The sequence below is a fragment of the Neofelis nebulosa genome, chromosome 9 (assembly GCF_028018385.1).
Source record: "Neofelis nebulosa isolate mNeoNeb1 chromosome 9, mNeoNeb1.pri, whole genome shotgun sequence".
NCBI lineage: Eukaryota > Metazoa > Chordata > Mammalia > Carnivora > Felidae > Neofelis > Neofelis nebulosa.
This window is the reverse complement of record NC_080790.1, coordinates 77,533,216-77,559,810: the sequence shown is the minus strand read 5'-3', so window position 1 is coordinate 77,559,810 and position 26,595 is coordinate 77,533,216. Positions and strand designations below refer to the sequence as shown.

The 26,595-nt window shown below is 38.1% G+C and overlaps 1 protein-coding gene across 6 annotated transcripts in view; it reads right to left on the bottom strand.

Annotated features, from left to right (window-relative positions):
• Positions 1-26,595, bottom strand: part of THADA (THADA armadillo repeat containing) — a 330,983-nt gene that overhangs the window by 208,398 nt on the left and 95,990 nt on the right. For all 6 annotated transcript variants that reach the window (XM_058684278.1, XM_058684279.1, XM_058684280.1 and 3 more), the window contains one exon: positions 19,101-19,192. In XM_058684278.1, coding sequence (XP_058540261.1) covers positions 19,101-19,192 — 92 coding nt within the window. The remainder of the gene's footprint in view (positions 1-19,100; positions 19,193-26,595) is intronic.

The following is a 26,595-nucleotide window of genomic DNA, read 5'->3' as shown; positions in this document are numbered from 1 at the left end:
TTTATTCTGCACATCTGCTCTCCCCATACCTGATTACACAAAGGTATCATAAATAGCAAACCAACAGGTATAAAGAGACCAGCCCTCAAAACAGATCAAAGCAAACAGCCCGTGGAGTCCTTTGGAAATCTTGGCTGGCAGCTCTTGTAAATAAAAGTGCTTCTAAAGCAGAAAGCATTCAACTACCGTATTTATATAGGGCGTGATTGACAGGTCAGTTATTAACTGCATAAAAACACAGGCAATGTTAACTAGCAAGAATGTTTGTTCTAGCTGTTCTATCTGAAGGAAAATGAAATCCAAGATAGAATGGCCTGCTCTCTGTTTCTTTTAAGTATTTATTTTAGAACCGTGCAGTATAAAAGAATGTTTTTTCAAGTCAGTGAACTTAAGCTATTTTGCTTACTGTTCTGGAATTTAAGTATGTTGTTATAATTCTTTAGAAAACAAACGTTACATTTACTAAAGGCACATTCCAATGGCGCACCATGAGCTTTTCAACCCCTCAAAAAAATTTTATTCTTTTGAATTACTAAAATTAAAGAAATTTTACATTAATTAATGTCTCTTCCAGTAACTAAAGTATATCAAATCGGAGGATCAAAGAACAGGAAGGTTTCCTCCCACTGCTCCGGAAGAAGGCATGTGCTTCTTGAATTGCCTATGGTGGCAAGTCTAAAATTTGCCAAAAGGAGGTAAGAATGAACGAATAATAAAATGGTATGTATTTTATTACTATTATTTTATTCATTACTAATATATCCTATTATGGGTGATCATTTACTTCAATATTATAGAATGCAGTATTTTGTTTTAAAAATTCTCTCTAAAAACGATGTCGGTTGTATACAGATATGTGGTCAGGAAATCCTCAAAATCCACTTTTGCATGCAACGGTTTTCATTCTTGAGGCTTAATATGGTTAGCCCCCACCCCCATCCCAGTGGAAAGTAAAAATGCCAGCCTATGTTTCTCCAACTTGAAGAGCAACTTCTATAATGGTAGCTTTAAGCAACTATATTGCAAAGAAATCTAAAAACCTTGCATTAACCCAATCTGTAATTTTACTCTTCTGTAAAATGATTTTTTTTTTTTAAGGTACAAAGGAAGAAGTAGAAGGAAAAGTTAGGAGGGGGGAAAAAACAAGTTTTGCTTTTTTTTGAACCAATCACCCAATACTTTTAAGACTGAGATTATATAAAGTTAGCATTTTCCAGCCAAATAAATGCTTACAAAGTAGACTGTGTGTTTATGTGTGTGACTGTTTATACATGTTTAATATCCTCAGGTCTGAGAGTTTTTCCATGTAAACATAAGTTTTGTTAAATGGCTCTTAAATTAAAAGGCTTATTTGTTATCAAAATGTTTCACTCTTAGCAAAGGCTGTCACCATATGAGCTGGATACAAAACACAAAAATCCCCAGAAAACCTATTCTTGCTCATCAGTACATTTTAATGTAGCACAAGCTTGCTTCCTCCAGCATTCCTACAAGCAACAGCCTTTCAGAACACAGAATTCTTATGAAATAAATACGCAGCCTCAGAACATGCCCTGGCCTCCTCCACTATCCGCCCCTCTCCCTTCCCCCGCAGGACTGTATTTTCAAACTAGAATATTTGTTTTGACAGACTTCTGCTTGCTTAATTCTCTGGCAAAGGATTTCTTGCACACCCCTTGCCAGTAATGAACATTTTGCCAGAAATATGCAACTTTTGGCATGACAAGAATAGGGAAGGAAAAAAAAAGAAAACCCTGCCGGCAGAGACTTCCAGAACTGAAGATAAAAGCAGGCACACGGGATGAACAGAATCCTTTCCCTTAACATATTATAATTTCCTCTTGTTTTCCCTGCTCCTGGCTATCATGAGGAAAACCTTCATTTGGCAGTTTCACATACCTTCCCCACGCTATAGAAAGCAATGGGAAAATATTCCCTAAATCTTGGTTGCTAATTAAAGAACTACTTATCCAAATGAAAAATGTAGGTTAGCTAATCCTACTCAGAGAGTAAATCTCCAAAACAATTTCTTAATAATAGTTTATCAGGAAAATTAAAATCCACTGAACTTGTTTAATCCAGTGGAATACTTCTCGTTCATTATTTCTCCAGCTACATTTAAGGACCTAACACTCAAAAACTTAACAATTCAAGATGGCTCCACCTCCCAGCACTGAGCTTGGAAGGGCTGGGCAAGATACCACACGGCTCTCCTCAGAGAGCTTAGGGTGTGGGTGAAGTGCCTCTTTCTGCAACTTCTCAGATTCTTGGGAGAAGGAGTAGCCCGCAGAGTAGATATCCTGCATGGGTGGAGTCAGGCTCTTTCCAAAAAAACAAAACAAAATACTCATGGCTCACAGAGGAAAAGACAAGCATGTCCCAAAGAATACCAGATTGCTGAACTACTCAATCTCTGCTGAGAGATCCTCTTCCTCCACAGGTCACCTAAACAATTATGCCCCTAGGAGTCTATCCTCACCCCTCTGGGTTATTTCATGCACTCTCCAGGCATGAAATACCATCTATACACGGATGACTCCTTCATCCAGCCCAGGGACTCACTCGTATGCTCCAGACCCAGTACTGCTTCGTGAATATATTCCACTGGATGCCCCTCAGGCATCTCAAAACACAGATCCAAAACTGAACATGGTATCCACCAACCTCCCCACCGCTGGGCCCCAAACATGCTTCTACTCCTAAATCTCTTACCTCTGCAGATGGTACCATCAGCCCCAGACACTATCCCAAGCCCCAAATCTGCCCAACCATCCCACCATCTTTCCTCTTCCCTGGTCCTCTCGTTTTTTATCAAGTCCTGTCACATTTACTACCTTAATGTCTCTAATCAATGTCCCCAACTCTCCTCCTTGCCCACCCCACCTCTGACCTAAACTAATTTCTCACCACCCAGCCCACCCAGAGTTTCCCCACCTGTGTTCTTTAAAACATAGTTCTTCCTAAGATACTCCATAAGAAAGGATTCTGTGATTCAATATTTTTGATGAGTAACTGCACTGTGACTGGAGAGTCACAGTACATGGCATCATATTAAAGTCCTCAAGAACCCCTGGCCTGAAGAAACACGCTTATACCAAGATTTCACCACCCTCATCACTTCTCCTGGCTCCCTTTCCGAGACTGCCTTTCGCCTTTCTTCACTGGGCTAACCTCTACTTACCCTTCAAGCTCAGACCCTGCCTCTTACAGGAAGACTCCCAAGAGTAGTTACTCATCTTTACTCTGTGCTTCCGAATCCCTCCTTGCATGCCTCTAAACAGAACCTTCATGCTAATGGTGTGCAGTCTGGCGTATCGATCGTCTCCTCCACTTGGTTATGAGACCATGGAAGGCAGACTCTGACTTACTATCTTCCAAAGTCCAGCATGTTACCTGGTAGGTAGCAATGAATGAATAAATGCAGCTGAGTAAATGAATGCTAAAAATAGCTAAATGTATTATCATTTCTCTGTGCCAGGCCTCTGCTAATTTCCTTGCATGTATTAACTCATTTAATCCACTCAAAAACCCTACAAGGTAAGTGCTAGTATTTTCCCCATTTGGATACATGAGGCAACTGAGGCAGAAGGAATGAATATGTTTCATTATTCCTCCAGTGCAATCTTATTTTCTATCTCCAGCAACCTAAACATGAGTAATTTTACCCTGCTTCTCAGGAAAGAGGATGTGATGAAACCACTGGAAAGCTGTTTGGCAGAACTTTGTAACTTTTAGAAATACTATATATTATAGAACAAAAAGTTTTAGTGTGACGGGAAAATAACCGGAGTTAGGAGTCATATCTGAATTCAAACATCAGCTCCCCTGCATATTAGAAGATATGAGATATGTAGCAAATTAATAATCTAAATTCCAAGTATCTTATTTAGAACGAGGACAGTTATCTTACTGAGGAATCCTACCAGAATTACATGAGATAAGTGTATGAAAGTCCTTTGCAGCCTCTGTGTTATAAAGTTGGGAACAGTGGCATTATTACTATGATGAACAATACAATGGAATGATGTCTGACCCCCCCCCTCCCCACATAGCAAATATTTATAAGTGGTTACTATATATTTCTATGTTTATTTTCCTTATGGATAAACTGGTCCAAATCTACACAGACATTTCTACTGAAAGTTAAAAAACTTTCTACTAAGTTGAACCAACTGAACTACATCTGTTTTGAGGCTCACAGTATAAACTTAAAAATAAGGAAAAATCATTGACTATTAATAAAAAAGCTTGACAAAAGTCTTAAAAATGTCAACAGAACCATGGCCAGCACAACTGACTCAATTATCTACACCATAGAGACTGTCTACACTCTCCTGTCATTAATGGAATCTTATATAATATAGCCGGTGCTCTCAGCCCTACAAACTATGAACAGCTCAGTAGATAAATCTCAATAAGCCTCCACATCAAACAGACTGGAAGAAATCAAAAGACCGCTGAGCTAAGCCAGACCAGGCTGATATTTTGGTTTATTGGTTAACTGTTATGTTTGGAAAGGCATAAAGCTTAATTGCGAGGCTTGAGGTGTATGTCAAAAATGCCTGACTTAAGTAGAAATTCTGATCATAGCATCTGTCACTAGTTAAAATACATGGAGATCTTTATCCAGGCTATTTTTTGTTGTTTATGTTTTCAATAAATGAAAATAACCCAGTCACATGGTGACTAAATATGAATCATTGTTACAGCTTTTTGAGAAGGTTTGGAAATCCCAGGTGTAAATTAGGGAGTAACACTGTTGTTAATCCAAGTCATGTAAAAGTTAAAAAGGGGGAAAATCTGGTTTAGTTTATGACTTCTTGTGGTATTAACCATAGGTTTCTCACAAACACTAATGAATGCAACACTTTGAAACACTATATGGAAAAGTGAAATCCGGTGGTGTTATTTGGATATTTTTACCATTTTCTTACTGAATAACTAACTCCATTTGGCTGGACAAGCAACAAAACTAAACATTTCTTAAAAGGCCCTCGGAGAACATAATTTCTCTTAGTAAAGGTCCAGTAAAGGTTTTATTTAGATGGAAAATGAGGTGCTCATCCCTGCTTTGCCTTCATTTTCAAAGCTACTCAATCATACTCAACACATCAGTATTTACATGGTACATCAGAATAAGCAACAAATTTGGAAGACAAGCCCTCTCAAGACCTTGGAATTGATTCCAGAGTCCATACCTAATTCATAAGAAGCAATAGCAGCCCAAGAGAGACAGCACACCCCATCTGCAGTACACCAGGAAGAGCCCAAAAGAAAGGGAGGGCAGTGAGTGCTGGGATGACCGGTTTACTCATTCAATTAATTTAAAGACAATTCTCACTAGGGACGTCTGGGTGGCTCAGTTGGTTAAGCGTCTGACTCTCGATCTTGGCTCAGGTCATGATCTCAACAGTTCACAGGATCGAGTCCCACAATGGGCTCTGCATTGAAAAGCATGGAGCCTACTTGGAATTCTTTCTCTCCCTCTCTGCCCCTCCCAGGCTCATGTTCTCTCTCTCTCTCTCTCTCTCTCTCTCTCTCTCTCTCTCTCAAAATAAATAAATAAACTTAAAAAAAAAAAAAAAAGACAATTCCCATTAAATGAAATTCCTGTACAGCAAGCATTACTGCACCAGGCCCATTATAAGCATTGCGACATTTACTCCTCGTAACAACTCTGGAGACAGGTCCTATTATCATCCCCAATTTATGATGATTCTGAGATTAAGAAACGGCGGCTCAAGGGACTAAATAACTTGTCTGAAGTCTGAGCCAAAATTTAAATCTAGAGCTAACTCAACATACATTTTCTTAGTAACATCAATCTATCACTTCTTTGCCTCCTATATAAGGCAGACCCTTCACAAGGCACTGGGGTGGAAAAGGGGCATCAGACACAGGCCCTGCTCTCAAGGAAGCCACAGTTGGGTCAGGGAAGACTTTCTGGAGGAAAAAAGATTCAGGCTGAACTCCACAGAATGGGAAAAACCAGCATACTGTAAGTAGAAGGGACAGGCATTTTAGGAGCAGAAAAAGCAGGAACAAAAGCAACAAAAAGGAAAATCATAACATATTCAAAGGAACAGTAGGGAGATTAGCTTGGTTAGAGTATATGTATTTGTTGGTAGTTGGTAAGAGTTTAATACATATTTGTGGGTTTGAATATTTAGGAGATAAGGTGAAAAGGGCAAGTCCAAATTACATAGGGCCTTGAAAGCTAAGCTGAAGAAAATACAATTAGCCAACAAATAATGTGGGCAAATGTTCAGTCTCACTACTAATAAAAGCAACAGAAATTGAAACAACATGGTGATTTCCCCCTTTACACTCTCTTAAACTTACATTAAAAATTAATAATACCCACTGCTAGGAAGATTACACATGGTAGTGAATATATAAATTGTATCTTCTCATTTAAAAGAAGCCTGGCTATCAGTTTTCTGGAATGTTTACATTCTTGAACCCACTATTTCCATTTCGGACAATTTATCCCAAAGAAATAATCCCAAAACACAAGCAAAGCTAAAATGCATGAAGATATTCCCTGCACCACTTTTTATAATGTGGAAAAATTAGATGGAATGTAAACGCTCAGTGTTAGGCAGGTGTTTAAAACAAAAAGGAAAACGTTTAACAAAATGGGGAAAGGCCAATTAAAGGGGTATGGGCTTTAGACCAGAGGCAATGGAGAGCTAGTGAAAATTCCTGAGTAGGAAGGTAAAATGGGAAACTCTCAAGAAGATCAATTTATCAAGAAACATGAAAATACATAAATAGAATCTGAAGACTAGTTATACCCTAATACCAAAAAATTACACCTAGGTGAATCTATCTGCAAGAAATAACCCTACATATTAAAACACTTTGTAAATAAAGATATTCACCACACCGCATACATTGAAAAAAATTAGCAAGGGGTCATCTGGGTGGCTCAGTTGGGTAAGCATCTGATTCTTGATTTGAGCTCAGGTCATGATCTCACGCTTCAGGAGATCGAGTCCCATGTCAGGCTCTGCACTGACAGCGTGGAGTCTGCTTGGGATTCTCTGTCTCCCTCTCTCTCTCTTTCTACCCCTCCCTCCCTCACACACAGGCACTCTCTTTCTCAAAATAAATAACATTTAAAAAAAATTAGGAAGGAAATTGAATATTATAATAAGACAATTACCAAGTAAACTATGGTTTGTTCATTAAAGGAATGTTACTTTACATGCTAGAATGATTAATATTATACACAAAACCCCGAAAAATGATTCATTTCAATTTAATGAGGGGCAAAGGCAAGAAGAGATTTCTAGAGAAAGAAACCTCCATAGAAAATGCCATGGATCCCATGGAATTCAATTTTCTTGGGTGAGCCAAATGGTTTGCCAGTGCATGGCAGCACAATTCTGAAGGCAATTAGGGCTGAAAACAAGCAAGTATTTAAGAATGGTATGTCCATCTGTGGAAAGGCCACAGCCAATAAATGATCATACGCCAACTGAAATACATTCTTCCCAAGACATAAATCTATTTACCTTCCCACTGAAACATTGTACTTCCACAATGATGAAAAACTGAAACCTATGCTATTGCAATATTAGTAACTAATCAAAAGAAGAGCATACCACTCCGAGAGAAATTCTCCTTTATTGCCCTAATGTGTTGAAGCTAATGGAAAAGTTGGTCAAGTTAAAGCAAAAAGGAAAAAGAGATGATGACTTGTGCTATGTTTCGGGGGAAAGCTGGGTCCTCACCACCTTTATTTGATAAGTCAGTGACACTGTTTTTTTAGCACAAAGAATTTCATTTCCGAATACATAGAGGGTAGGCATATCAGTCACCAGTACTGCCTTAATGTTTAATGTTGGTCTGAATCATTGATTGTTATATAAGATAGGACAAAAGAAGGCAGCAAGATAAAGAAATAGTCAGGTGAGATGTTCCCACCTAAATGTCAGAACAGAGAAGGGGAGCAAGATGGGGTTTGTAGAGGCCACGTGTTTGAAGAGGGTGAGGAAGAGCTCACAGAAGCGAGGAAGCAGCAGGCAGGCTCCTCCCTAAGAGAGAGGAAGGGAGTTAACAGAGTACTTAAGGCTTTCCACCTTGCATTGCAGTTGAGTTGAGTCTTATCTCTTCAACTGTTCCTCAAATATTTAGATTATATTTTATAAATATCTGTACTCCTTTCAGTGCTCAAACCCTTTAACCTGGTAAGTATTTTTATTGAACAAATGATTAAAAAAAAAAATGTTGGGTTACCTAAACAGGACACCAATTATAGAAATGAAACCAGTGGCCGAGGAAGGCTTTGACTGCAGGGGGTGAAAGAGAGGATCGGGGCACCTGGGTGGCTCAGTCGGTTGAGCATCCGACTTCGGCTCAGGTCATGACCTCACAGTTTGATTTCAGAGGCCAAAAAAGTACATCAAAATACTACATTTGATTTAAATGAAATAGGGATTTTTGGTTACTAAATGAAAATAATTAGGTACCATTTCCAATTTAGAAAGATCATTTGACTTCAAACCATTTGGCCTCACAATCACAAAATCAAGGTTGTAATATACAGGTCAAATTCCAAAGTGAGGGGCGCCTGGGTGGCTCAGTTGGTTAAGCGTCCGACTTCGGCTCAGGTCATGATCTCGTAGTCCGTGGGTTCAAGCCCCGCGTCGGGCTCTGTGTGGACAGCTCAGAGCCTGGAGCCTGTTTCAGATTCTGTGTCTCCCTCTTTCTCTGACCCTCCCCTGTTCATGCTCTCTCTCTCTCTGTCTCAAAAATAAATAAATGTTAAAAAAAAAAAAAATTCCAAAGTGAATTCGAGTTTCAAATAAGAAACAGTGTTAGCATTCTGTCATCTTGTTAGAGATCAGCCATGAACCAGGGAGACGTTTCACATTGCGGAGGAGCATTTTCTGCCTTAGAAATTGATTATATTGGGGGGCACCTGGGTGGCTCAGTCAGTTAAGCGTCTGACTTCCGCTCAGGTCATGATCTCACAGCTCATGAGTTTGAGTCCTGCATTGGGCTCTGTACTGGCAGCTCAGAGCCTGGAGCCTGCTTCTGATTCTGTGTCTCCCTCGCCCGCTCTGCTCTCTGTCCCTCCCCCGCTCATGCTCACTCTCCCTCTCTCTCTAAGAATAAATAAGCATTAAAAAAAAGAATTTGATTATATTTTACTGGGAATCTCCATTTTAATGCTATACCACCATACTTTTTTCATGTGAAAAGACATATACTTTGTTCTTGAGTAAAATTTTTGTACTGCAACCTTGCTTACAGTATGAATTATATAGAATCACATAGCCAGACACACTTGTACTTCATATCTTTTTAAAATTACATGAAGGAATTGCGTAAGTAAAAGAAAAAAGACTATGTTTTCCTATTAGGCTAAAACACGACACATATTTCTCTTCCTATTAAGCTGCTGTTCTTAATGTACATGCTTTCAAAGCTTTTGAAATAGCCTAGAAGAATGGAGCAGCAGACTTCATTAGTCACCTACTTAAAATTCATTCCCCCATCCCATCCTTCCTTTTAACAGTATTTGAGTTTGGTATGGTATATACCCTTCTCTGAGTAGTCATATGCTTCAGGGAAGACTGGCACCAACCCCAGACTCAACTGGAGAATCCTGATTAGTCTAAGATAATTATGGTGTATCCATTTCCCTTGTCAGGGATAAGTTGGGGCATGATAAGATGTTAACTCTGAACTATGGAAACCAATTTGACAATAAATTATATATATGTATATATTAAAAAAAAAAAAAAAAAGATGTTAACTCTGACCAAAAAGATGTAAAGGGAAGTCTGCATGATGTGGGATTGAGAGTATGGGAAAGCATGTAAGAGGTGGTGGTGTCACTTTTAAAACCAGAGATGGACAAGACCACTGGATATTGTCCCTAGACACTGTTGCATCTAGATGTGATGGCTGGAACTGCAGCCATCTTGCAACCATGAAGGAAGCTTGCCTCAGGCCAATGTCATCACATCAAGGATAGCACAGCAAAAAAATGAAAAAATCTAGGTCTTTGATGGTATTATCAAGCTAGAATGAATCAATCCCCCTTAAAACTTCCTGGTTATATGTGAGATAATAACTTTTCCTTATTTAAATTTTGATTTTGGTTTTCTTTTACTTTCTGTTACTTGTAGTCAAAAGCATCCTAACTGCTACAAGTCTGAATTATTTCAAGTCTCTGTTTAAATATTAACAAGTGGAGCTATAATCTGGGAAACGAGGGACAACAACAGAGTCTAGTGCTTAATTTACTAGTAAGACATACAGTCCAAAGGTAGAAAAGTCAGTTTCATGAGTGAATTCTAAAGCCTCACCTATTATATTTCAAAGCTGGTTACTATTCTGTTCCCTTCTTTCTATCTGCCCTCCCTACACACACACACACACACACACACACACACACACACACACACACTAATGTTTTGAAATTGACCCCACCCCCATACCAATGATCTAAGAAAATGGACACTGTCTTCTGACAAAATGGTAGAATATTCTAAATGTAGAATATAAAGTTCTCTTTCCCAAAGAGGCACTTTAAATATCAGAAGATCTGAAACAGTCTAAGATTATAAAGTTTTCATTGATTAATATTTATTGACTATCTACTATATGCTAGGATACTATTTTGAATTTTTATCTGACAACTTCGGATGAACTTATACTATACATAGCTGCAACTAAAACTAAGCTTTTCTGTTCCTGCCAAGATATATCTGAAATGAGTATCTTTCTTTCTCACAGACAGTGCTGTTCCTAATGATCTGAAACATGCATTCCACCTGCCATTATCAGTTGTCCCCATAGCAGTTGCCCCCAAACTATGTCTGATGGACACAAGACGGTAAAAGATGTTCTTTAAAAGAGAGAGGAAGACAGATTTCCATGGTCAAATAATTTGGGGAGATACTGCATGTTATATCCCACTCTTGAAAATTCACAAAAAACATTATAGCACATAAAATGTCCTAACAGTCCTGTAATAAATTTTTCTTCAATTCAAAGTTTCTGAAACTTACTTAACTCTAAAATCTATTTTTCACTAAATATCTTTCAGTATCTTGGGGAAATTAGTAATTCTTAAAACATAAGACATGTGCCCCTCTAATATGGCCACTACTCAATTTAGAAATAATAAAAGGATGGGTTGCCTGAGTGGCTCAATCAGTTGAGTGTCTGACTTCAGCTCAGGTCATGATCTCGCGGTCCATGGGTTCGAGCCCCCTGTCGAGCTTTGTGCTGACAGCTCAGGGCCTGGAGCCTGCTTTGATTCTGTGTCTCCCTCTCTCTCTGACCCTCCTCCCTCTTGCTGTCTCTCTCAAAATAAATACACATTAAAAAAAATTAGAAATAATAAAAAGAATAAATGTTAAAACAACCACACCAAGCTAGAACTATGCTTTAACAATCTACAGAGACTACAAGTTATTCTTAAGTAACTCTTTTCCACAGTCTTGCATCATATTCTCCAATCCTACCAGCCAGAGACACAGAAGTAATCTCTACTCAAATGATTCCAAAAACAATGCTTTTATTATGGAATACTACAACACAAAAACTTCTAAATGATTCCTAATGTCATGTACAATTCAAACTACCCTCTTTAGCATATCTGTTTTACTCACTGACAAGCCCCAGAACCTAGTATAGTGCTTACAAGAGAGTAGGTGGTCAGTGAATATTTGCTTCAAGAATGAATGAATCAATCAATGAATCAATGAATATCTCCATGGCATCCTCCTCTCCACCTGTCCAAATCCTGCCCATCCTTTCAAGTGTAGATTAAGCCCTGACTCCTGCATGGAGCCCAACTCATCCTCCTCTGATCCCCTATCAATACTGGAGAGTTTGATACTCATTTTTCCTAAACCAGTTCACGTGTTGGTTTTCTCTCAAAAAATGAACTCCATGAAATCCAAGATTATGTTACAAACTATTTTTGTATATATTAGAGTGCCAAGGCTCGAAACTAAGTATTCAATGACAAAATTTTATTCATTATATTTCATTAAAAAATTCAGTGTGTGAGGTGCCTGAGTGGCTCAGTCAGTTAGGCATCTGACTCTTGATTTCAGCTCAGGTCATGATCTCATAGTCATGAGCTTGAACCCCGCTGGGCATGGAGTCTGCTTAAGATTCTCTCTCTCTCTCTCTCTCTCTCTCTCTCTCTCTCTCTCTCTCCCCCCCCCCCCCCCCCCCCCAGCTCACGCCCTCTCTCTCTCAAAAAAAAAAAAAAAAATCGGTGTGTAACAAGAATAACTGGAAATTCCTGGAATTTCTAAACCTATACACTACTAAAATCAGTATTTTATATGGACCAAGTTCTGAATAAAGAAAAAATGTTATCCAAGTTCTAAAGAAACTAGTCCCTCTGGCTTTAACCTCTTTGACTCCATTTTCTCATTTGGAAAATAGCTCTGTGGTATTTCTCTACAGGCACTGAATGAGCAACAAATACTGCTTGCAAACCCCCTGATAAAGGAAGACTTTATCTCATAGTCCTGGAAGCAATCCTGACGTCTTAAATTATGTAATCCTGGTATTACATTATATTAGTCTGGTTCATATAAAATGTAAGCTACAAAAATACCAAAGCTAAGAAAAAATATTTACTCATGCTTTTACTAAGATGCAGAGAGAGGATGCATGCATTGCCAAAATTCCATAGAACATGCTCAAACTAAAGCAACAATGCCTTAGTTATTAAAGAAGGCAATGGCCTGAAGCAGTACTTAGGAACAAAGATTACTTGGTCCATGCAAGAGTCAATATTTAAGAACACAATGACTAATTCCCACTTCAAGTTCATGAACATATTTCTTTTTAAGAGCTTCTTTTTGGTTAAAATTTTTATTTGTGGTTTTTCTACCTGTGATCCATGAACCTAAGAATGAACAAAAACTTGCAACATGAAACTCTCCAGTAGGCCAAAGTGTCAATGTAGACTTCATTCTGATTTTAAGGACTTCTCAACAAGGGTTACACAAGACTTGTACTTTACTTACTTTACTTCTTGGTCTCCAAAAATACTCATTTATCTACTCGGCCTAAAGAACCAGACTGAATGTTCTTGAACAACTGTGGAAAATGCATGAATGACACCTCCAGACCATATCAAAACACTGGGACTCTTAACTCAATTCCAGATTACTTGAATCCAAACTACCATTATTGTTGCCAATAGAAACTCCAATTATAAATAATCAGCTGGTTTTTTAAAAAATGTTCTAGTTGAGCTTACTATGAGCTAAAAGTAATCATTAGATTCATTTCCAGCACTAGCTGCGTGACCTTCAGCAAATCACTCAACTTTTCCGCACAATTTCCACCTTAGGTCGTCTCAAAGATAAAAACTAGTAACGGTTATTATTATCATTTTTTTCAAAAGATATGAATGAAAAATATAAGCACAGACTTGAAAAATTTAGGTTAAGCCTAGAAGACATCATAGCACAGGCAAGGATTATCACAAAACCCCCAAATCCTCTCCCTATAAGCACTGACCTATCATCAAATTCAAGAGGTGAATGTCTCACCGGCCACACGGATATCCTATTGAAGCAGTTTAGCTCATCCCCTACTCACCAACCAGAAAACTAAGATTTCAACACTCCTGGCTTTATAGTGTGACATTAGAAACCCTGTGACCTGCTCCTCCCTTACCTTGGTCTGTATGAAAATAGAGTATACGGCTCCCTAGGAAGGGAACATCCACGGGACAAAAGCACACAAAGCCTTCCACCGTGCACCACCACCATGAGGTCACATAGTTACCTCAAAACGAACTTCTCATTGGCCCTCTCCCACCTTTCCTCCTAAAAATCAACCTGCCACATGGGCGATGTGAGATTCTTGCTCCACACTGAGACCTTAGGTGAAGTGGCTCATTTCCCACAGTTTGACAATGTAAAAGCTACAGCCAGACGAACAAGGCGACTCACACTGCTCACGAGGGGCCATGTGTGTTGGTGTGTAAATCTGCACGCGCTCTGCAAAGGGAACTTGACTTGTGCTCTAGTTCTGCCACTTCCTGGTTCTCTGACCTCGGGCAAATAACTAAATCTCACCAACCTCAGTCTACTTCTCCATGAAGTTAGGATGATTATTCACGTTGTAGGGCTATGATGGAGGCTAAGTTAGTTACCCATAAAGGGCCCAGCCAGCCAAGCACACAAACAGGCACTGAAGATATGCTCCCCTCTTCCTTCTGCACCAGTGGAACAGAGACCACAGCACAGGAGATAACTACAGATATTCTCCATTAGACTGTCCGCTTCCCCGTGGCCAAGTGCATGTCTGATTCATCTTTGGATCCCAGTGCCCAGCAGAGAGCCTGGCCCAGAGTAAACACATAATAAATGCTTTTTAAATGGAGAAAATGAGAATACTTTGGGTCTGAGGATGTTAAGATTATCCTGGCCACAGTCAAAGAAAATTTTGATTTCCAGGTTGACCAAACAGGCGCTTGCTACAAACTATTATATAGTTCAAAGCAAATAAGCTATTCTGAATTCTAATAATTACATTCTCTAGAATATAAAAACCAAATTGCCCTACAGCTCTCAACTTTAGTTTTGAGAATCCAATTATTTCCTAAACAATGGAGTGGGTAACCACAGAAACTTGTGGAATCCCTTTTCCTAGAAAACATGAAGAACAAGAGAGAAGCCAGTCTGTTTGGAAACTGCTTTGAATTCTGTCTATAAGCAAAGACTGGACCAGATCAGATGCCCCTCAGAGGATCCTTCCAGACCGACACAACCAAGATATTAAGAGGAATAACTAAAATAATTCTTTGTAATTTACACCCAGGAAAGTAAAATAAATGCGGTTCTACATCTCCTAACATAGTCATTTAAATTAATTTTTCATGGACCTAGTGAAGCTTTTACAAACACTTTCTTCTTAAATTGTACTAAACCATCCCAGGATACTAACTTAAATATAAGCTTTCTTTAATAAGGCAGAATAGAGATCATTATACTGAATAATACAAAAAACAAGATTATTCTTCTTTTGTTCCATTTTTCAACCCACCTATTTCCACGTACCCCAAATGTACTCATTTCCAAAGCTTTACAAGAAACACTACTTCCCCCAAATATTCCACTCAACTCTCCCATTAAGGATTCTCTAGTGCATCTATTACTCATGTCACATTGTACATTCGCTTATTACAAATTATCTTCAACTTGTATCTTTCACAGATAACAGTTTCTGTTCCCTTAGCTAAAACATAAGCTCCTTTAGCGAGGTCCAAGTTTTATACTTCTCATGTACTCCTCTGTTGTGTCAATAATGAATTCATGATAAATGCTAACAAATTCTCACTGGCTAAATGATTTAAAATGAAGACAGAAAGCAAGAGCTGTAGAATACACTGAGACCAACGTGAAGCTTTTGCAAAACCTGGAAGTGTTCAGACTGCTACATATTGATATTTGTCATTTACCTGGGACTAGAATAGTTGAAGGTTAATACCACAGGGACTAAAGAGAAAGACCTAGAGTTAAAGATCACATTGGTTTAGCTCCTGCCCTGTACAGAAAGAGGAACCATCAAGGGTAGACCCCTCACAACACTGTAGATGGAGGCCATTTTGGAAAGCCCACCACACTCCCTGCATCACAGGGCTATGCAGGCTCTGCTTCTACGTAGGATCAAAGGTTCATCCAGTCAGGCCAAGTCAGTCAGGAGGTAATAAATAGAAAGGAAAGGAGATTTAGAAAATTAAAATGCTGTAAAATTATTTCAAAACAAGTGAAACTTAAGTGTTCTCATTCTTCATAATCCAAGGAACGCATCTAGAACAAGACTAAGGAGCTCTAGAGTCCCATCATTACGAGTGCACTCTACATACTTACAAATGGGGATGCAGAACCTTCTATTCCCTTCTTTACATACGTAAAGGGAACTTCTCGTCCCCACTACAAGGCAGGTACTGTTCTAGGAACTGGGAATATAGCAGGTTACCAAACCACAATTCCAGTAACAATTACATAAAGCCTTAGCTTGGTATTTTACAGAAATAGGAAACCTCCAGGACAGTCCAAATCTCTTATCTTAGAGGAGAAAACCACGGCCTGGAAAGGTTAACTAATTTGTCTCAGTTGGTTATCGTGGCTACATGGCAACAAAGGCAGGAATAGAAACCAGATTTCTTATTTCTCCTCTCATAACAAAATTTACTTACTCATTAAGCAACTATTTCTGTGTGCCTGTTATATGCCACACATATGCTAGGTATACAAATGGGTAAGATACTGACTCTGTACTCCAAAATTTCACTATAATTCTAAGACGATGGGCCGAGTACTAGAATAGAAGTGGTAATAGAAAAAAAGCAACTCTGTCTCTAATTGTGTAGGACTTCCAACATTTTAAAAGAAATGAACTGTTAATCATTTGTTTTATCCCCACCACAGCCCTTTGAGGACAGGGCACAGATCTTATTATTCCCGTTACATAGATGGAGAAATTGAAGTACAAAGAGGATAAGGGAGTCTATTAAGGTCATCTCCAGCGGCAGCAAAATGCCTAGAAACCAAGTCTGTTTACCCCAAGATAGACATTTTTTCCCCACTAGATGGGAAAGGCAGATGTTCTTTTTATGACCAGTTGCCTTCTGACCAAGAACACACATCTGCAAGACGGTGTGCAGACCAATCTGTGGCTGTGAAAGTAGATTTAACTGGCCTGTGAGGTCTCATCAGCTGAGTGTAGTTATTCGATGGGCGAGTGACCCACCAACAAGACATCATTATTACTAGCATTCTGAAAGTGCCCATGATGTATACACAGAATAGGTGAGAAACGTTCTGCCCTCACGGAATTAATAGTGTAGGGAACAAGCTTATAAACATTTCAACAAAAAGTGATAGACTTAAACAAACTACAACTAGAACCACTACAAATAACAGCTAATCTAAGACACTAAAGGTTTTGCAGAGCAAATCCAGGGGATGCTTCCAGGAAATATACTCTTCAACAGTTAAACAGAGAACAGAAGCTCTGTATACATAATGATATATACCAATCTTCAGATTATTAAAGTAAAGGCTCTCACCAAGAATGTTCATCACATTTTTAAAAATTATTAATTTCTTAATTCCTTCATTTCACTTTTCAACTTTACTCAAAGCAATTATATGAATATTCCATTTCCATCTTTCTAGGAAAGTTACATATTTTGTAACCTTTCCTATTTAAGAAAAATGAATTTATAATGGCGGCTCCCATCATCATGCCTTTGGCAAAAAGATTAAAGCAGGGTGGTTTCATTGTGTTATTCTTCCAACCTCCTTCAGACGTAACCTAAATGGAATGATGATTTTTCTCCTGTACATAGTAAAATCTGTGTACACATCCATGTATCACTCATTCTATAAAAAGTAAAATGTAAAAAAGCATTTCTTCACTGTCAAATTTAGTTTTAAACATTAATTTCACTTGTTAATTATCTCATATTTTACTTATGCTGTTATTTATTGATCACCGTCTCTTTTTTTTCATGTTTGTTTATTTTTGAGAGAGAGAGAGAGAGAGAGAGAGAGAGAGAGAGAGAGAGAGCGTGTGCGCACATGCACAAGTGGGGGAGGGGCAAACAAAGAGAGCAGGAGACATAGAATCTGAAGCAGTCTCCAGGCTGCGAACTGCCAGCCCAGAGCCCGACATGGGGCTCCAACCCATCAACTGAGATTATGACCTGAGCCTAATCAGACGCTTAACCAACTGAGCTACCCAGGTGCCCCTATTTATCACAATTTTATAACATGACCAAACTGTTTTAAACCTCAACACTTTAGAATTATTACAAAATAAAGAAAGCTAAGGAGAAAGAAATCTTAGTGATTTCAAACTAATGAGAAGAAGAATTTCTTTAGAAACCTACTAAATAGTAAAAATTGTAATCATCCTTTCAAAGGAATGATGTTAGCATTATTTTAAAAATACAACTTGATTAGAAAAAACAAAACTCTCTGGTATTTCCTGAATATACTCTGGGGATTCATACTTATAGCCAGTTGCCTTCTTTTTAAATATTTATTGAATTTCATAGGGCAATAAATAGCAATTTAAATGACAATTCAGAATTATCTGTAGGTTTCATTAGACTTACCAACAGTACATCATAAAATTATTCCATATTTTCTAATTCCTAAAACTCACTTCATCACAAGAAAATATTTTACCAAATAACAGCTTAAAACCTAAATTAAAAATGTGATAATCAGCCTTTTTAGGGAGGAGAGGAACATGGCCAGGGGTATCTTCAGATCCTTAAGAGAAAGCACTGGGCCTAATTGGATCCTGAATGAAGTTAAGAAAGTAATTACACATGCAGTGACAGTGACATCTAGTGTCCGACCTTGCAAGCCGCTAGACTACCATCAAATCCTAAAGGCTAAAGAAACAGTTATTCAAAACTTCTCTTCTTTAAAACCAACAAACGGAACTTGTGCATTGTATCTAAAGATACAACCCATTGTCAAAGTGTTTCTATAGGTTTCTTCCCAGATATTAAAAAAAAAAAAATCTTAAGAGTAAAACATCTTAAAAAAAAAAACTGTAACACTAAAGCCCTAAAAAGTAAAAAGCACTATTTACTCCATGTGGCCAACATCTACCTGGAACTGCTCCCCTTGGCTGCAGAGTTTAACGCAAAAATAATCTGGGACATGCTCTGATGGGTGTATCACAAACATTTAAACTTCCAGCTACAAAAGTAAAGATACTACACAAGTTAGTACGTGGTTAAAACATCAAGAAGAAACAATTTAGGACATTAAAGGAATACCTGAAGATGCAAAGAAAACAAAAAAATACTTTAGCTGTTGCACTGAGAAACCGGCTCGACATTTCAGCCCATGCTACCTTGCCATATTTTTGTTGCTTTGAAAGGTCCACTTATTAAACAGTAGGTATTTTTGCCCAAGAGGTTAGAATTTGGCAGCTTAGGTTAATTTACTATAGTATTTTAATAGTTTTATGCTCTAGATGAATCCATAAAAGTAAGCAAATTTCCAAAAATTATTTTTGGCCAGGACAATATTTTGTAAAAAGTAAAGTTAGCGTTAGATGAAGCTTACCTATTTTTTTTGGAAAGTTCATCCTTTCCCCTTTTAACTCCAAATATTCTTGTGATCAAGGTACTGAAAAGAAGTGTGGATGAATTTCTCACCTAATGTAAAAATAAACGCACAATAAGGATTAAGAAATATACATGGCATGAAACCAACATGTACAATGTTCAAACTTGATATTCAAAGTCATTACCCAACTGGCTAGTGTGGGGCTAAACAAAATATGGTTTGTGTTCATGAAATAATTTTCAAAAACTACAAAGTAACTGACTCCATGACTTCCTCTTACATTAAGCTCCGCAATCCAACCACACGCACATAACACGGCCCTTGCCTATACTTCTAACATTACCACCAATTGTTTTCAATATCTCTTTGTACTTGTATCATCAAATAACACTTTCTTTTAAAAAAATTCATTTTCCCATATCCTTTCTGACAATGATTATCCCCTTAAAGAGCTCAGCTCTTTCCATTCATTTTCTGTATGGGATATATTTACCTATGGGATATCCCATTTACCTATGGGATATATTCATAAGACCTAACTCAATCCACATTATTAAGATGGCCAAGAAAATATTTAATATCCAAAATGTTGTTTATTAACCCTACAATTAGTAATCTAATAAATTTTAACCCTAAAATTATCTGAGACAACGGGTTGATAAAAATAAGAGGATGAAACTATCATTAATAAACATAAATCATTTCTCCAAGATGATAATAATAGATATCTCTATTCTAAACCAGTGTGTCAAGATGTTGTTTTGCTGGATTATAAACATGTCTTGGGGCACCTGGGTGGCTCAGTTGGTTAAGCGTCCAACTTTGGCTCAGGTCATAAATCTCGCGGTTCCTGAGTTCAAGCCCCACGTCGGACTGTCTGCCGTCAGCACAGAGCCTTCTTTGCATCCTCTGTCTCCCTCTCTCTCTCTCCCCTCCTCTGTGTGCACGCGTATGCATGCTCATTCTCTTTCTCTCTCTCAAAAATAAATAAACATCACAAAAAAAATGTGTTAATGTCTGAATGCCACGGCATATTGGGCTTCCTCAATTACCTTGCCAAATCCGAGCAGAGATGTATAAATACGTACTGACTTCCCTACAATATGTAAGGCACTATACCAGCATCATGGAGAATATCTAGAAATAGAAGACACACTTACAGCCAACACAGAGCCTACATTCTAATGAGATAGGTGTCATAATCATGTGGTATGTTTAAACAGCAACATAAGAAGAAAGGTAATTCAAAGTAACACTTTTAGACTTAGGCTAAGACTTAGAAAATAGCCCTCTAAAACCACTACAGTAGGGGTCACAAACTCAGATGTCCACAGGAACCAGTGAGTGACAGGAGCAGCACAGGACTAGGTCTAATGCAGTCACTATTCAGCTTTCACTGAGTAGCATGAGGGAATGTAAGCCCAGTGTTGCCAGATCTGCTTTTTTAAGAGAAGCCAGAAAACCCAGTTTTTATGTGAAATCCATTATTTTGAAATGTTGGCAACAGATTAAAGGGGGGGAAAAAAAAACCACTGAGGAGGCCAAATAAAACACAGTTGTAGGCTAGCTTTGACCTATCAGCCATCGGTTTGCAACCTCTCCTCTAGAAGCCCAAGACTGACTCAATTCATGCATGGTAACTCTAAAAGTAGACTATAATTCATACCAAAGTGGTATAATTTATAACAATATTGCAATAAAACCCTAAAATTGGATAAATTCACTTATGTTCATTCCGCAGTCAACAAACATTCATGAAGACACTACTATGTGCCCTAACCAATATCCCCGAACAACAAATCTATCCTGTTACACTGTCAACATGGCCTCTGGCCTATCTCAGATCTTGATTATCTCTTACCTCATCTGTTGACTTAGTGCTCAAAGACTCTTGGGTTTAAGATGACTTGATGAAGTCACATAAAAACCCTGTCTCCTCTCAGGAATCACACAAAAACATAAAAAGAAAAACAGGAGCACAAATTCCATTCTGCCCTGAACAAAACTTTCTAAGGAAAGCTGCTAGATGTAGTGTAGATGCAAGCTAAAACAGGAGTTCCTGGAGATGAAAGAGGATGCCTGCCCTTAATCAAAACTTAGACGACTGTTTTACAAAGTGAATGGGTACCCCCAGAAAGAAAACCCCTTTGTGTGATTCCATGGGCTAGATGCAGGAGACAGTCTTTCTGTAATATTAAGATGGATCTGAGGGTGGGGCGCCTGGGTGGCGCAGTCGGTTAAGCGTCCGACTTCAGCCAGGTCACGATCTCGCGGTCCGTGAGTTCGAGCCCCGCGTCGGGCTCTGGGCTGATGGCTCGGAGCCTGGAGCCTGTTTCCGATTCTGTGTCTCCCTCTCTCTCTGCCCCTCCCCCGTTCATGCTCAGTCTCTCTCTGTCCCAAAAATAAATAAAAAACGTTGAAAAAAAAAAATTAAAGATGGATCTGAGGGTTCCAGTAGTAGTACTCTGATTCATTCATTATCAAGTTCCCTCATTAGCAGCCAATAATCGTCATTGCCTATTCCAGTAGGTGTAGCAAAATGGTGATTGATATTCTACCATTAATTAGCTATACTTTTCAGAAAAATAAAGTTTTCCTTCATCAGCTCTTTGATTACCCTGTTACTCGGTTACTACAGAATCATTTCCATAAATTTACCAGTTTGCAGGATAATGGGTTCATGCCATGGCAAACCCCAAAGGTCACCAAATCATGATCTTTTAAGCCATTAATAAAATTAATTTTCCTTCTACTCAGATATGATCCACATACCATAAAATTCACCATGTTAAAGGGTACTAACTATTCAGGGGTTTTTACTACATTTGCAACATAGGAAACTACCACCACTACCTAATGCTACAATATTTTCATCATTGCAAAATGAAACCCTATACACATTAGTAGTCATCACGCACCCTCCCACACTAGGCAAACACTAATCTACTTTCTGTCTCTATGGATTTACCTATTCTGTACATTTCATATGCACGTGATGACGTAACATGCAGCCTCTTTTGTCTAGCTTAGCTGCTCTCAAAGTTCACTCACGTTGTAACATGTATCAGTATGTAATCCCTTTTCATGGCCAAATAATATGCCATTGTATGGATATACCACATTTTTAAATCTACTCATCATTTGACGAACATTGGGGTTGTTTCCATTTTCTGGCTAGTATGGATAATGATGCTATGAACACTCATATACGAGTTATTGTGTGAACGTGTTTTCATTTCTTTTAGGTATATACATAGAAATGGTACTGCTGAGCCATATGGTAGAAAGAGTAGGCAGTTAGTTAGACATGAGCTGGAGGCAAAGGCAGTGATAAAGAGGAGACACATTAGAAGCCTGAGGGCACAACATCCTGACTTTGTGGCTTCCAACACCCTAGGGCTTACAGACCAAGAGCCACAGGTGCAGAACATGCACTCTCATCCTCAACCTCTACCCCATGGTAACATATGGCCTCATTATATTTACCTTGCGGTGTTGACCCACCTCCCTGCCCACCCCTGTGGCAGAAGATGGTCTTGACAGTTCTGGCAAGAACCCTGTAGGGTCAAAAACTACCCCTCTCAACAAGTAGGAGTACTTTAGATGACTGGAAACAACCTCAGCTGGAGACAACCCTAGCTATGACCCATAACCTACACAAACATAAAAAGATACTCCTAACCCCAGTACAGTTGCCACCTCTGGGCCTGTCCACTCTCTCACTTCAAGAGTGTAATGTTCTTGATAAACTGCTTTGTGCTTGCCACTTTCCTTCTGGCTATCTTTATTCAAGTGTGGATCCTCACATAAATCTTTTGTGGGGAACCCAAGACCCAAGACCTCCATTCACACAATGCATACTCTCCCATTGGTAACCGTAACTCTACGTTAACCTTTTGAGAACCTGACAAAGTGGTAGTACCATTTACATTTGCACCGGCACTGTATGAGGGTTCCAATTTCACCAATTCTCCAAGTGCTCCCCAATAACTGTTACTGTCCATCTTTTTTATTGTAACTATTCTAAGTGGGTGTGAAATGGTATCTCACTACGATTTTGATTTGCATTTCCCTAGTGATTAATGATGTTAAGCATCTTTTCATGTGCTTATTGTACATTTACATACCTTTTCTGGAGAAAGGTATTCAAGTTCTTTGCCCAATTTTTAACCAGGTTGCCTTTTTATCATTGAGTTTTAAGAGTTCTTTATACATTTTATATGCTAACCAAATATCAGATACATGACTTGCAGATATTTTCTCCCAGTCAGTTGTCTTTTCATTTTCTTGGTGGTATCCTTTGAAACACTGGCATTTTAAATTTTGATCAAGTCTAACATTCTTCTTTTGCTGCTTATGCTTTAAGTATCATATCTAAGAAACTGTTACCTAATCCAAGGTCACAAAGATTGACAGTTAATATTTTCTTCTAAAAGTTTCATCATTGGGGCACCTGGATGGTTCAATCGATTGACTCTTGATTTTAGCTCAGGTCATGATCCCAGGGTTGTGGGATCCAGCCCCTCATCCACGAGGGGCTCCTGCTCAGCGTGGAGCCTCTTAAGACTCTGACTCACTCTCTCTCTCTCTCTCTCTCTCTCTCTCTCTCCGTCCCTCCCCTCTCCCCTGCTCATGTGCTCTCTCTCTCTCTCTCTAAAAATTAATTAATTAATTAATTAATTAAGGAGTTTGATCTATTTTGAAATTTTTTAATATGGTATAAGATAGGATGCAAATTCATTCTTTTACAGGTATATATGCAGCTATCCTGGTACCATTTGCTGAACAGACTATTCTTTCCCCCACTGAAATGTCCTTTTTACTAAATGTTAGGTTTTATTTCTGGACACTTAATTCTATTGTATTGATTTATAAATGCCTTTCCTATGCCAGTACCACATTATCTTGATTATTGTTGCCTTTATTGTAAGTTTCAAAATTTGGGCATGTGAGTCCTCTGTTGTTGTTTTTTTTTCAAGATTGTTTTGGCTAGTCTGAGTCCCTTGCATTTGCATCTGAATTTTACAATCACTTTGTCAATTTCTGCAAAAAACTCCAATAGGATTTTAACAGAGACTGTATTGTATCTGCAGATCAATTTGGGGAGTATTGCCATCTTAACAATATTAATGAAGTCTTCCAGTCCATGAACATGAAATATCTTTCCATTTATTAGACCTTTTTCAATTTCTTTCAAAATGTTTTGTAATTTTCAGTGTACAAGACTTACACTTCTTTTGTTAAATGTATTCCTAAGTATTTTATTCCCTTTGAGGCTATTACAAATGGAATTGTTTTCTTAATTTCATTTTTTTAATGTTTATTTATATGTGAGAGAGAGAGAGAGAGACCGTGTGCAAGCAGGGGATGCTCAGAGAGACAGGGAGACACAGAATCTGAAGCAGGCTCCAGGCTCTGGGCTGTCAGCACAGAGCCCGATGCAGGGCTCGAATTCATGAATCATGAGATCACGACCTGAGCCAGAGTCAGACACCTAACTAACCAACTGAGACATGCAGGTGCCCCTTTAATTTCATTTTTGGATTATTCATTGCTAGTCTATAAAACTACAATTGATTTTTGTATGTTACTCTTGTATCCTACAACCTTGATGAATTTGTTTGTTAATGGTTAATTAATTAATGGTTATGTGTGTGTGTGTTCTTAGGATTTTCTATATACTGTATATGATTACATCACTGAAAAATAGCGATAGTTTTGCATCTTTCTTTCTAATCTTGCTGATTTTTATTTCTTATTCTTGTCTAACTGCCCTACCTACAACTTCTAGTACAATGTTGAACAGATGTGCCAGAGTTGATACCCTTGTCCTATTCCTGATCTTAGGAGGAAAGCTTTTTTTTTTTAGTCTTTCACCATTGAGTATGTTATTAGCTATGGGTTTTCCATTGATACCCATTGTCAGGTTGAGAAAGTTCCCCTCCATTCCTACTTTATTGAGTATTTATAACAAGAAATGGTGTTGGGATTTCCGCATCTGCTTAAATGACCATATGGTTTTATCCACTAGTCTATTCATAGGGGGTACTATATTGATTTTCATATGTTGAAAATATATACTCTATATTCTAAATGTGTAGAAGTAATATAGCACAACATTAAAAACAATTACTGTAAATATAGACCAAAATAACTAGCATGGAAGACACTACTTGTTACTTAAGACAGAAGAGCGTCCCTATGTTTCTGTGCTGTAGGTAGTATAATAGTTCCAGGACATCTGTGTAAAGTACTCCTTTTATTTTCTAATATTTCATCCATATTTTCTGGCCTTCTCCACTATAAAGCTAATTAAGGAGGGAAAGTACATAGAAGTACAATTGAAGGAGAGGTGATGACTGACAAACTGCATTATCAACTCCTAAATCATTGTTAGTAGATACGAATATGCATCATTGATATATCCATGTGGGTAATGAAAAAGGTCATTATCAGCACTAATATATTTTGGAAAGATCATCATAGTAACGACAATGAAAACATGTCCTATTTGGGAAGGATGGATCAAGGAGAATACAAGTAAAAAAAGAGAGTAACAATAGAAAAAAGTAGTAAAGTTAAAAATGGAGAGAACAGAATGGTTGCCAAATAACTTCAGCTATAGTCAATTCTTATCATAAGGAAAATAACAGAAAACCTTCCTGTTTTCTTACCTCCTTCCCCATCAAGCCCTGAACACAGTGTTGATAAAGATTTGATATTCAGCTACAAACTGACAACTGCTATCAGTTTTTCCCTTCTATTCATTAAGTATATATACTTTTTCTTTCCTTTCTAGCATGAAAAGGCTAACCATACCGTCTTGTGTAAAATATAGGAGGGTTAGGCAAAGGAAAAGAAAATTAGGTTTCACAAAGCAGTGGGGGGGGGGGGGGGGAGAGAGAGAGAGTCTGTAGAAGTGTGCATGCATGTATATATGTTTATGTGTAGACAATACATTTTTCTTATGTATGTATGGCTTTACTTATATAACATAAATGCCCCCTTGACAAATAGTTTTAAAATATAAATGCACAGCCTATTATGTACAATCACTAAGTGGTACAGTCATTTATACACCATACACCTTCACCCTTAATAGACGGTCACATCCCTGACAATGGGATCTGCATACAATATAAAATATTTTGTGTAGTGTACATGGTACCAGTTTATAGTAGAAAGAAATACTCTGTGAAAAAAATGAAATGAGATTTGGTTCTAATTTGCCTTTCATCACTTCTTAGCCATGTGACTTTGAAGAAGACACTTAAAACTTTAGGTCATAAATCCCTCATCTGTAATCCAGGAAAGCTGTACTGAGATTTCTGGGCCTATGATTAAGGGGAGGGCCAGCCAAGTTCTGGAGTTCATGGTGACCTCGTTCCAAAAGAGTGAGACAAAGGAAGAGACAGAACTTCCACCCATCCATATACCACCTATGCAAGACTTTTTTTAAAAAATTTTTTAATGTTTATTTATTTTTGAGAGA